This window comes from Trichomycterus rosablanca, chromosome 3 (genome assembly GCF_030014385.1).
Source record: "Trichomycterus rosablanca isolate fTriRos1 chromosome 3, fTriRos1.hap1, whole genome shotgun sequence".
NCBI classification, from domain to species: Eukaryota; Metazoa; Chordata; class Actinopteri; order Siluriformes; family Trichomycteridae; genus Trichomycterus; species Trichomycterus rosablanca.
The window spans coordinates 46592878-46606164 of NC_085990.1; the positions used below are offsets into that span (position 1 = coordinate 46592878).

The 13287-nt window shown below is 35.8% G+C and overlaps 1 protein-coding gene across 1 annotated transcript in view; it reads right to left on the reverse strand.

The window, feature by feature from the left end:
• The window catches only part of grik3 (glutamate ionotropic receptor kainate type subunit 3), a 128669-nt gene that overhangs the window by 39251 nt on the left and 76131 nt on the right, over positions 1–13287 (reverse strand). The window contains exon 11 of the mRNA XM_062992314.1: positions 9733–9936. Coding sequence (XP_062848384.1) covers positions 9733–9936 — 204 coding nt within the window. The remainder of the gene's footprint in view (positions 1–9732; positions 9937–13287) is intronic.

The window sequence follows — 13287 nt, forward strand, 5'->3', positions numbered from 1 at the left end:
ATCAGAAGGAGGATCCAGCCCTCTCTAAAACCTCAGCCGGAGAGATTGTGCTGGTGTGTAACCTTCTAGTGCAATAAAAGCACATCACGTACAGTATATAGTAAACAGCAAAGTGCCACATTTAGTTAAACTGTATTATAGAAACATTTATTGTTGTATTTTTTGAATAACCGAGGACTGTGCAGCAGCAGATCTGTCCTCCACACAGTCAGGTTTGCCAAGGTGATTTAAATGTTGACTTAAATGGCCTACTTTCCTGACTGCAACTAGTGCTTTTTTTCCTGGCCTGTCTATAAATTGCAGACGCAGGGAAGCGTTCAGTGGCACGTGTCTGGCTGCATATTTAGAAGGTCACCATTTACATCGCCTCGGCCTGCTTTCCTCTCTCCAGGGTTGGACAGGAGGTTAATGAAACCAGCTGCTTGCTGCACGCTTGGTTGCCTCCTTCCCCTAACATGATGGAATCACAAAAGAGTTCAGACCTCCTTACGCTACAGAACAAAAGGAAAGAGTACAGGACCCGCTTCAATGAAATAGTGCATTTAAAAAGCCTTGAAAACAAAACATTGCAATTACAATGTACAGTATGTTTAATAGAAGTGCTAAGGAGTTTTTCTTCCTTTGCTCTACATGGCGTAACTCTTTGATATGTATTTCTCTGGATTAAGGATTTTTTTTTTTTTTTTTTTTTTTTTTTTTTTTTTTTTTTTTTGGAGGTTGGCAGACGGAGAATGCAGTGCATGGAGTAGTTGTCAAGGCCTTGAACCCTAATACAAGAGTGTTATTTTGGGAGGGCAGCAACAAATTTGGGTGTCAATAATGTGTGTGTTATAAGATATATAGATCATTTGCATGATGTTTACTGTTTGAGTGTAGCTGAAAAACCTCCGTGTGATGAATGGTAACATTGAGAACTGGTATGACGATTACATATTTTTAAAAAATCACTTAAAGGTGAATACAGAATAAAAACTGGACATTGATAAATACGATAGTGTGAGTGGAACAAATAAATGCATATTGTCCAGAAGTGCAAGTTAAAACATCATGTATAGAAGTCTATCTGCATTGATACTGCGCTATGATGTAGATTTGTTTGAGAATGAGGGTCAGATAGCTGCAGTGTTATTTTCATCTTGGCAAAATAAATAAATTAAATAAATAAATGATAAAAATAAAAATAATAATAATAAATAATAATAGTAATAGGGCTGCCGCGATTGGTCGACCTAGTCGATGACGTCGACGCATTTTTAGTCGATGTAGTGTTTTTAAAACTATGTTTATAAATGATCCTTTTTAATTTCTACAACGTTTCCATTCATATTACCATTCATATGATTTCCCTCAGCACTACTTGCTGCGTGCATGACGTAACTCGTATCTGGTCCAGTCACTGGTCGGCGGCATTAAGCACCGTGTTAAAAAATGCCGTCTGCAGCAGTCAGAGGCAGATTGTAGAGAGCTTTCAAAGACAAGGTAAAAGTTTTCCAAGACCCACCTTAATCGTGGAGATCTTGGAATACTTTCTTAGCGAGTTCAGTTAGGGCACATGAGATGCGGCAAAACTTTTACTTCTCACTAAAATTTAAGTATAAACTAAAATGCTCATAATAGCATGGAAAAGGAACTCCCATCAACTTTCTACTTTATTTTTCTATATTTAACTTTTTTTTATTTATTTATGTTATTTGTTAAATGCTACAATTTATAAGCAGCACATTGGTGCAGCAAATGCAAAATCCAACGATAGATAAGCTGCACTGAATAGGTGTGGGGAAAATAAATGTGTGCTGCCCTGTGACAAAGTGGTGCCTTGTCCAGGGTGTGTTTTAGCCTTGTGCACAGTTTTTACAGGTAACACAGGACCCACTGCAACTCCAACGACCAGGATGAAGCAGTATATGAAAACAGATGATAAATGAGTCAGTTTAATTAACTATCCTGATTTCTGTTCCATGAACAGCCAAACCAGTATAATCTCCTCCATTACTGTCCAACTGATAATCACAAGGAGGATTTTATTATATTCACTAAATGAACAATCACAAAATCTTCTGTACACTGATAGAAATATCAATATTATCATTAATAATTCCTAGAAACACACTGTCCTATTGTCGTACGATACTAATTCAAATCCACATTGAGTCTATTAATACACTGTAAATACAGTGACTTTTTACTAAAGGAAAATCCGAAGGAGGATCCAGCCCTCTCTAAAACCTGAGCCGGAGAGATTGTGCTGGAGTGTAACCTTCTACTGCAAAGATTAATTACCGTGACCGAAACAAATGATGTGCTAAGCCAGCCATTAATACTGCTAGGGTGGCATCATTAATGAGATAATCTATTGTAACGGCATCAAAATTTAAAAAGGGCTGCTGCATCACTTAGCACCTTTCACACTGTGCCCTACGGCTTTGTACTGGCCTTTGTGATCATGTACTAGAACAACACCGAGGGGCATATGGTACATGCCACAAATGCCCTTTCACATTATGTTAGAGTTTAGTTAAAAATGTTTTTAATTTAGAAAACTCTTTGGCCTTATAAAAAAAAAAATATATATATAATAATACTAATAATTATTATAATAACAATAATAATAATAATAGTAAAAAAAAATAATAATAATAATAATGCTAACAATAATAATAGTAATAATAATATTAATAATAACAATAACAATACAAATATTAATAATAATAGTAATAACAATAATAATAATAATATTAATAACAACAATAACAATAAAAATATTAATAACAATAATAATAATAATGCTAACAATAATAATAATAGTAATTATAATAATAATAATAACAATGCTAACAATAATAATAATAATAATAATAATTATTATTATTATAGTAATAATAATAATAAAAATAATAATTATTATTATAATAAGGATACAATAATACTAATAATAATAATAATAATAATAATAACAATAATAATAACAATAATAATAACAATAATAGCAACAACAACAATAATAATAACAATAATAATAACAGTAATAATAATAACAATAACAATATTAACAATAGTAATAATAATAATAATAACAATAATATTTATGTTTAATGTTAATCTTTTTTTGTCATGGTTATTTCATGGTCTATTCATTTATTTATTTATTTATTTTAACCCCCTTTACCATTACATATTGTGCTTTTGGTGCGATCTTTGCAAAATGCCCTCACTTCTGTGTGACATTTTTCCATCACCCTTAATCTGGGTCCCTGTTTGCCAGGCTATTGTGACCTACAGAGCTGAATAAGAAGTCTGACATACATTAATGAACCTGGACCAGTGTGACGTGTAAATAAATGTGCTGAGCTCAGAGTGCTTTGTAATTCACTAATGAAACTATGATTTATGTGAGCTTGTGGGCTGTCAGATTGAATTTAGGTACAGAAGCTTAATGTCACTTTATTATCAAGTACAATAAGCTCAGACATGACTGTTTGCCTTGTGTAGGAGCAGATGTTTAGTAAACGAAATAGCTAAAGTTATATAAAAATGGCATTTATAAAACACATGTTCAGATTTATAGGCTAATGGTTTAAAAAGTCATAAAAATACACTGATCAGCCATTACATTAAAACCACCTCTTTGTTTCTACATTCACACATTTTATTAGCTCCACTTACCATATAGAAGCACTTTGTTGTTCTACAATTACTGACTGTAGTCCATCTGTTACTTTGTTAGCCCCCTTTCATGCTGTTCTTCAATGGTCAGGACTCTCCCAGGACCAATACAGAGCAGGTATTATTTAGGTGGTGGATCATTCTCAGCACTGCAGTGACACTGATATGGTGGTGGTGTGTTAGTGTGTGTTGTGCTGGTATGAGTGGATAAGACACAGCAGCACTGATGGAGTTTTCAAACACCTCACTGTCACTGCTGGACTGAGAATTGTCCACCAACCAAAAATAACCAGCCAACAGCGCCCTGTGGGCAGTGCCCTGTGACCACTGATGAAGGTCTAGAAGATGACCAACTCAAACAGCAGCAATAGATGAGCGATCGTCTCTGACTTTACATCTACAAGGTGGACCAACTAGGTAGGAGTGTCTAATAGAGTGGACAGTGAGTTGACACAGTATTTAAAAACTAACACACCACCACCATGTCAGTGACACTGCAGTGCTGAGAATGATCCACCACCTCAATAATACCTGCTCGGTGGGGTCCTGACCATTGAAGAACAGCATGAAAGGGGGCTAACAAAGCATGAAGAGAAACAGATGGACTACAGTCAGTAATTGTAGAACTACAAAGTGCTCCTCTATGGCAAGTGGAGCTGATAAAATGGACAGTAAGTGTAGAAACAAGGAGGTGGTTTTAATGTTATGGCTGATCGGTGTATTTCCCTATAAGTTCTATACCATTTCCTTATATTGTTCTATACTAGATCATTTTCAATCTGTCGGTAACCCAATAAATTCATAAATTCATTCATTTATTATCTGTTTTACTACTGCTTAATCCTACTCAGGGTTGCATTGGGTCCAATTCACTAGGTGAGAGGCTGAAAACACCCTGGACAGGTTGCCAGTCTATCTAAGGACGAACACACACTCCTACCTAGGGGGGCTTTAGTATCTCCAGTTAACCTGACTGCATGTTTTTGGACTGTTGGAGGAAACCAGAGAATCCAGAGTAAACCCACATGGACACGAGAAAAACATACAAACTCCACACATAAAAAGGCCGGACAGCTCCACCTGCCAAGTGAACCCAGGACCTTCTAACCGTGAGGCGATAGTGCTACCCACTCAGCCACCATGCCGCCCTCCAAATCCATTTATTCTGTTTTAAACTGATTCTTACACTTCTTATGTAAAGCATCTTTTAAGTGTCTAACTTACATTCAAGTAAAATCAGCAAAAATCACTGACACGACTCATTGTTCTTCAGAGGTCTGATCTACTTGATTGAACTCAGAAAAGTCTATCTAGCCGAGCCTCGAGGCAATTTGAGGTCGGCTCGCCGAGTCCATTTCTTCATTTGGAAATCGGCTCCACTGATTTTGTATCAGCTTAGCCATGTAGACAGCAGAGAGAAAAGCAATCAGACACAAAGTAAAGCTTGTAAAATACATGGCACTTTCAATACTGACAAAGAAAATAACAGCCTCACTTCATGGTGGTGTTGTTCTCTATTTTGTCTGTTAGTTTCTTTTGCTATTTTAGTACTTTGGCTTTATGCTGGTCCCTTAATAGCAGCAATTTCATGTTTTGGTATAACTCACAAAGTTCATTTGTTTTATTCAGATAAAAAAAAAAACTTAATTTTGAATAAAATCAGAAATCTGGTATGGAATCTCTAGTTTTCTGCGACTGTTTAAGTTCAGCCCTCTGTGCCTGTTTCTCATCACTGCTGCTGATTCTGTATCAGTTTATCTATGTAGACAGGAGCAAGAAAACCACTCAGGCACAAAATAGAGCTCCAATAAAACACAACCAATCTGATTAGAGTCAATAATCTCAGCCGGATCCCTCACAGGAATTATGAGAATAAAACAATTTAATGAGAATAGAAAAGCTGATGAATATTTACCAAATATTAGTGTCAATAAAACGTAATATACATAAAAGACAATGAGGAAATGTAAGATGGTCATGAGGATAGCAGTGTGGGACTCATCACCAGACTGTTCTATAATGTGGTGGTGAGAGAAAAAAAAGAGTGGGATTCACCACCAGACTGATTCTGGTCACAAATGCAAGCGCTAGACTGAATCAGGAGGTAGAAGAAGAGGTGCCCTGGTTATTTGTAAGTAATGTTACTGGGAATCTTCAGCAGTAACAATAGCTGATCTGCATATTAGGACTATAGGGGACAGTGGTAGCCTAGTGGGAAGAGATTTGGGCTATTATTTGAAAGGTTAAGAGTTGCAGCTACTGTTGGGCCCTTGACAAGGCTTGTTGTACTGTACACAAGTATATGTATATATGACAAATAAATACATTCTATTGCATTCCATTCCATATAAAGGTTCCAGGAAATATTGAGACCCACTCAAGGAGGATGGAGGTAAAAATTTCTTCCTGTAGTTTTAACACAGTTTTTTCTTGCCCTTGTCACCCTAGGCTTGCTCAACAGGGGTTTTGGTCTGTCTGTCCTAGATTCTGTAAAGCTGCTTTGAGACGATTTTTTTATTTTATTTTGTGATGATTTTTTATTGTTATTTATTATAATTATTATTATTATTATTATTATATTGTATTATATTATTTTATTATATTTTATTATATACATGTACATTAAAATTTAGTATTATTATTTATTCATTATAATTCTTTTAATTCTTTTTTTATTCATTTTAAATCTTTTAATATTTTTTTAGAATTTATATAATTTATATGTATTATACATATAATAATTTATTATTATATATGTAAATATCTTGTTTGCATAGAAAAATAATAAAAAAACACTAACTGCTGTCATGTTTCATAGAGATTTAAATGTATATTTTTTATAATTTATATAATTTATATTTATTATACATATAATAATTTATTATTATATATGTAAATATCTTGTTTGCATAGAAAAATAATAAAAAAACACTAACTGCTGTCATGTTTCATAGAGATTTAAATGTATATTTTTTATAATTTATATTTATTATACATATAATAATTTATTATTATATATGTAAATATCCTGTTTGCATAGAAAAATAATTTTAAAAAAACACGAACTGCTGTCATGTTTCATAGAAATTAAAATTTATTTATTATTGATAAATTTGATTTATCAATTTATATTGATTGATTGATTTATATTTTAATGTATGTATTATTTATATTTCGATTTTTACTCATTCCACCCATGAAAACCCCTTAAAAATCATAAGCAATCTGTTGTCAAGACCCCAGTGATAATTATAGTAATTTTTTTATCATCACCATCTGTCCATACTGTGTCTTCACATTTAATGAGATGATGCCTCTGTTTCTATATATATATGTATGCTGAAGACTAATTTAAACCCCACCGTGGACACAGACCCACACCTGAACCTGCAATAATCCCTTTGTCGCCCTGAAGGTGACTGTTATCAGAGCAGATCTGGCTGAACCACGAGGGGAAGATTAAGTACTGCAGCAGTAGTTCACCTCTCTCAGCCCTTCCTGCCCATTGACTCTGACTTTGTTCACTTATGCCGTGTTTACTTATGCCAAGTATGATAACTTTGCTCTGCTCATCTAGGAAGGTGAGGGCAAGGTAAAGTGAAAAGAAAGCCAATTTGCCAATGCCAGCACAGCAGTGCTGCTGCTGTCTCCTGGATGATATAAACAAGTAGAAAAGGCAGGAAGCGTTTCTGGATAATAGTGGGACTCGCCAGTCTGAGCAGAGCTTGTTGTAGAAGGTCTGAGCAGAGCTTGTTGTAGAAGTTTGTTTTGCTATACTGACAAAGAGTATCAATTCTGTCTATTAGTGTTTTCTTACCCTTGTAACTCATTTCATTGCTAGCAGGAATTTGATTAAAGTAAATGATATAGTCAGATAAATCACATCCACTTATAGAGCTTTTCCACCAAAATAACTCTGGTTCTTGAACTGGTTCTGTTCAGGTTTCTTCAAACCTTGGTGTTGTTTAGAGAACCGTAAGTATGCGTCACCAACGGTGGGCATTGCGCAACGAAAGTAAAAAGTAGTAATGTGATGGCGGAGCGTGTAGATTAACTGTGAGCATTTGTGAGCATCGATCAACTCTTGGTGATAAGAAGACGTAGAAGGCGACTCTGTTCCTCGTGTTTGTCTCCATTGTTGCTTTCTTGGTTTAAAAATATTTAAAAAATGGTTAAAAATAACCATTAAATCCACTCTAAAAGTGTCCACATATATCTATGTTTAGCTGTATTTACTTCACGTGTGGTGGTTATGTAGCTCGGGGTGCTGAGAATCAGCTTCCCAAGAGAGTCAAAAAAGCTTAATGTAAAAAAAGAGTAACGTGGCTTACTGTACTAAAAGCACGACATAGGAACACTAAACGTCTTTCTTAAGTGATCTGTACTTCTGAAATTAATCTGTTGTTGTTTTAGTACAACAAGCCACGTTAAGCTTTATTTTTCACATTAAGCGAGTCACCTCACGTCATATCAAACAGTTCATCTCATTGGAGGCGCTTTGAAAACATCAGCGGCAAACTGGCTTAAAATTAAATCAGGTAAACTTTAAAAGATGGAAGTGCAGTGTCAAGCTCTATAGGAAACAACAGCACAGCAGTTTTGCAGCTTCTCATGTGAAAGCACCTAAACCTCTACACTTTGACACGCCCACAGATAACATCACGGTTCATACTGAAAAATCAAGTATTCTGTGGTGCCAGCTGCGAATGCACGTTTACTGTTTGGAACCCTTTTTTTTTGGTGGTAACACGATGAACCAGTTCAAAATCAAGTTAGCGAACCGGAACGGAGCCAGTTCCACGTTGGTGACCATAACAGGTTGTTAAAACTCTACATTTACGTTTACGTTTACGTTTACGTTTACATTTACGGCATTTAGCAGACGCCTTTATCCAAAGCGACTTACATTACAGTTACATTATACAATCTGAGCAATTGTGGTGGGGCTTGAACCAGCAACCTTTGGATTATTAGTCCTGTACCTTAACCACTAGGCCACGGCTTGCCCTACATCCCTGGAGTTCCTGCTGATGGCAAGAGTGGTACAGTTAGAAATACTGATACGGAAATCATATTTATGAAGGTCAGTCATTTCAACATTTTTTTTTTCACTTTGTTACTTTGGGGTCAAAATAATATTTCCCACAAGGCTAAATTTGTACTTTAATTAGATTCCAGACTGCATGATCTGTTGGAGGGTGGAAAGATTTATTAGGGAGTATAAATTAGTATAAATTGTACAAGCCATTCTATGCATCCTCAATGCAGAGTTCAAGGATAAGATGGAATTCGAAGCAGCTGTGTCCCAAATCAACATCTACTGTACTAAATATAAAAAATAAATTAGTAGATCTATTTCTGGAATATTTACTTGGAAGGTGTTTGCATCTGGTGTAAGTTAAATTCCTCCACTGTTTGGGTAAGTTAGAGAGACACTGTCAGCATGGCCACCATTGATTTTGGTGCCATTCATAGCCAAATATACCCCAGACCATGTTACACTTAATTCATCCAGTATTGTATTGTAATTTATTGCACTGCATTTATTAATTAATTTATTTTTATTAGCTGTTTATCTTTATCAGGGTCATGTTGGGTCCATAGTGACAGTACCTTTCGGATAGACTGCGCATAGGGCCATAATATACACTGTAGTAATATAAACTCCATTTACAATACATGCTATAATGACATGAGACATGCACTGATACATGTTGGAATTTAGGGATCAGCCACTATATTTACTATATTTATCTAATGCTTTTTTCCAATCTTACTATTGCCAATTCCTCTACTGCAATCTTGCCACTTTTACCACCTTCATTCCAAACACAGAGTACCTGGCCACATCTTTTCACCTGCCAGTGACAAGAGTCTCACACTGAGCCATATCACAAGAGCAGTATGTGGAGAGACATTCTATACCCCTTTGCAAATAATCCATCAAACTACAGGCACCCTGGCCAGACAACAGTGGATGTGCCAGTTAGAGACCTGGACAGTTAAAAGTGGCCCAGAGTTTTAATAAAATAAAAAAAGCTGATGCTGTAATATCCAACTTATACTCACATGCTCAATGAGCTCCCGAATAATTCCATTCCACTGGCCCTTGTCATCCTGGAAGCCATATTTCCCGTCTGGAACCAAACGGATCTCGAAGGAGAAGCCCAGAATGCCAGCCAGTTCCTTCAGCAGGTCAATGCAAAAGCCTTCGAAACGTTCATTTCCGACAAGTGCCCTGTCAGACTTTTTAAGCATGACATACGGCTCCTCCTGCACAAAGACAAAATATCAAATGAAAAGCAGTGGTGAGGTGAGTTTTTCTCATTCCTCGAATTGTACTACTAATGTGAAGAAAGTGATCATGTCTGAATGCTCTAATGGAGGGTTAAAGCAAGGAAAATACTGTTACATTGTCAGATTCAGTGCTGTGTGACATGATTTTGTCAGTTTGATATTAGTGGGTTTAAGTAATAGTTTAGTGCTTTATGTGTCTTTAAATATCTCCACTGTTGTATATGGACACCCCTTTCAATTACTGAGTTTAGATTCCACACAACTGCTAGCATGTGTAGAAAATAATTTGTATAAGATAACATATGCTTTTAACTTTGTAGCCAAACTACTACGAAGGCAAAATTTCTTGTATTAGTGAGACTGTCTTTGTGAACAATGCAAAGTCTATAAAGGCATAATTTTTACCAAGCTCATATTGAGTAATGCCAGTGTTCATTATGTATTATTCATTATTCTCAATAAGTACCATCTTAACAGTTGACAAGAAAAAGAGTTCAGAAAATCAAACTAAGCCTTTGTTCCTGCATCAAGAATTAATCAATTAGTCAATTATCATCAATAACTGCTTTACACTGGTCAGGATACTTGTGGGTCTGGTATGAGCCAGCTCACTTGCATTAAATAAGTAGCCAATACAATTTCTGCATGTTTTTGGAAGATGTGAGGTACCCAGAGTACACAAAGGAAACCAACATTTATACTGGAAAAAATAAACCAAATTCTTTACTGACAATAAGCAGAAGTGAGATTCAAACCAGGATCCCTGTTGTGCTGCACCCACACTGTGTTCTGCACAAATGTGATACCTCAGGGTAGCTCTTAACACCCATGAATTAATGTGACTGTTTTACTAAAAAGCATGTTTAAAAGTTTAATAGTTTATATCTTGTCTGTTTGTCTGACTGCCTGTCTGTCTGTAACACAGCAGGGCACATAATAATATATCTGTATGTCAGTCTGTCTGTAACACAGCAGGGCATGTCATCTATCTATCTGTCTATGTATCTATCTCTGCCTGTCTGTCTATTTATCTCTCTGTCTGTCTCTCTGTCTGTAACACAGCAAGACATATAATATTCTGTCTGTCTGTCTGTAACACAGCAGGGCATGTCATCTATCTAATGTCTATTTATATTTCTGTCTGTCTCTCTGTCTGTAACACAGCAGGGCATATAATAATCTGTCTGTCTGTAACACAGCAGGGCATATAATAATCTGTCTGTCTGTAACACAGCAGGGCATATAATAATCTGTCTGTCTGTAACACAGCAGGGCATATAATAATCTGTCTGTCTGTAACACAGCAGGGCATATAATAATGTGTCTGTCTGTAACACAGCAGGGCATATAATAATCTGTCTGTCTGTAACACAGCAGGGCATATAATAATGTGTCTGTCTGTTTGTAACACAGCAGGTCATATAATCTGCCTGTCTGTCTGTCACACAGCAGGGCATATAATCTTTCTGTCTGTCTATGTATCTCTCTGTCTATCTGTCTGTAACAAAGCAGGGCATATAATAATCTTTCTGTCTGTCTCTCTGTCTATCTGTCTGTAACAAAACAAGGCATATAATAATATATCTGTCTGTCTATCTGTCTATCTGTCTGTAACAAAGCAAGGCATATAATAATCTATCTGTCTGTCTATCTGTCTATCTGTCTGTAACAAAGCAAGGCATATAATAATCTATCTGTCTGTCTATCTGTCTGTCAGCCTTTACTGAAAAAAAACATGTTTAAGGTTTAAAAGTTTAATAGTTCATATATTCTGTCTGTCTGTCTATCTGTCTGTAACAAAACAAGGCATATAATAGTCTATCTGTCTGTCTCTTTGTCTATCTGTCTGTAACAAAGCAAGGCATATAATAATCTATCTGTCTGTCTATCTGTCTGTCAGCCTTTACTAAAAAAAACATGTTTAAGGTTTAAAAGTTTAATAGTTCATATATTATGTCTGTCTGTCTGTCTATCTGTCTGTCTGTTTGTAACACAGCATGGGCATATAATAATCTGTTTGTCTGTCTATCTATTTCTCTATCTGTCTGTTGTCTGTAACAGCAGGGCATATAATAATTTGTCTGTCTGTGTCTGTCTGTCTGCTTATCTGTCTGTCTATTGCAAGGTTTAAATGTTTTGAGTTATTTTTGGCAGATTTACAATGTTTATTTACGCTTCTGATGTTTAACCGATGTTCAAACCACAAAGGATTGTAAATCCCACTGTATTAACTGTGATTACATCCGACAAAGGGTGTAAATATAGCTTAAAACTAACCCCACTAACCACTAAGTAAACAGTGTGGATGCAGGGTTGTGGGAAAAATCTCACCTCTAGAAAATATCTGTGAGGATTTTGGTATCTTTGTGAGTTTTCTCCAGGTATTCTGGTTTCCTTTTATCCCCTAAAATTGTGCAAAAGGTGGATTTGCTCTTAAGTGTTATTGAGTGACTAAACTGGCGACTGAGTGGTGCACTGTGATGGATTGGCAACTTATCTTAGGTGCATTTCTGACTTGTGCCCTGAATTACCAGGTGCTACAGGACCCACTGTGACCCTGACCAGGAGAAAACTCAAGATGATTAGTAGGTGGTACCCTGACTAAAAAAGACATAATGACTTTTTTTGTGTCAATGCATTATAGGATAAATGATCTGTAATATGTAAAGCAATCAAACTACTGTTTGACTTCTCATTACAGAACTACTGTATAATAAATTGGGATAGTTCACAAACATTTCCTATTTATTTTCCACCAAAGATAAATATTATAATAAAGATTACAAACCTCCATTCTCATGTCTCAACACTGCCTCATTGTTATAAACTGCACCATTAGTATTACACAGTTTATGGGCTGGGCTCTCAATCTTTACAGCCATGTTATATTTCCCTCACAAAGCTCATTATTTTACTTGTGAAAATCCCTGATATAAACTGAACGCTTCAGTGAAAATAAATATAACGACGTTCTCTACCACATTACAGCTGATTTTAGTGAGAGTGTTTCACTACAATATCTCAATGTGGAGAAAGAACACAGCAGGGCATGCCTAAATACCTACCTACATCCCTAACCTATATCTACCTAACCTATCTACCTACCTAACCTATCTACCTACCTCCTACCTAACCTACCTACCTAACCTATCTATCTACCTAACCTATCTATCTACCTACCTAATCTATCTATCTACCTACCTAACCTATATACCTACCTATTTAACTACCTACCTAACTACCTACCTACCAAACCTATATACCTACCTATTTTTCTACCTACCTAACCTATATAGCTACCTATCTATCTACCTACCTAATATATCT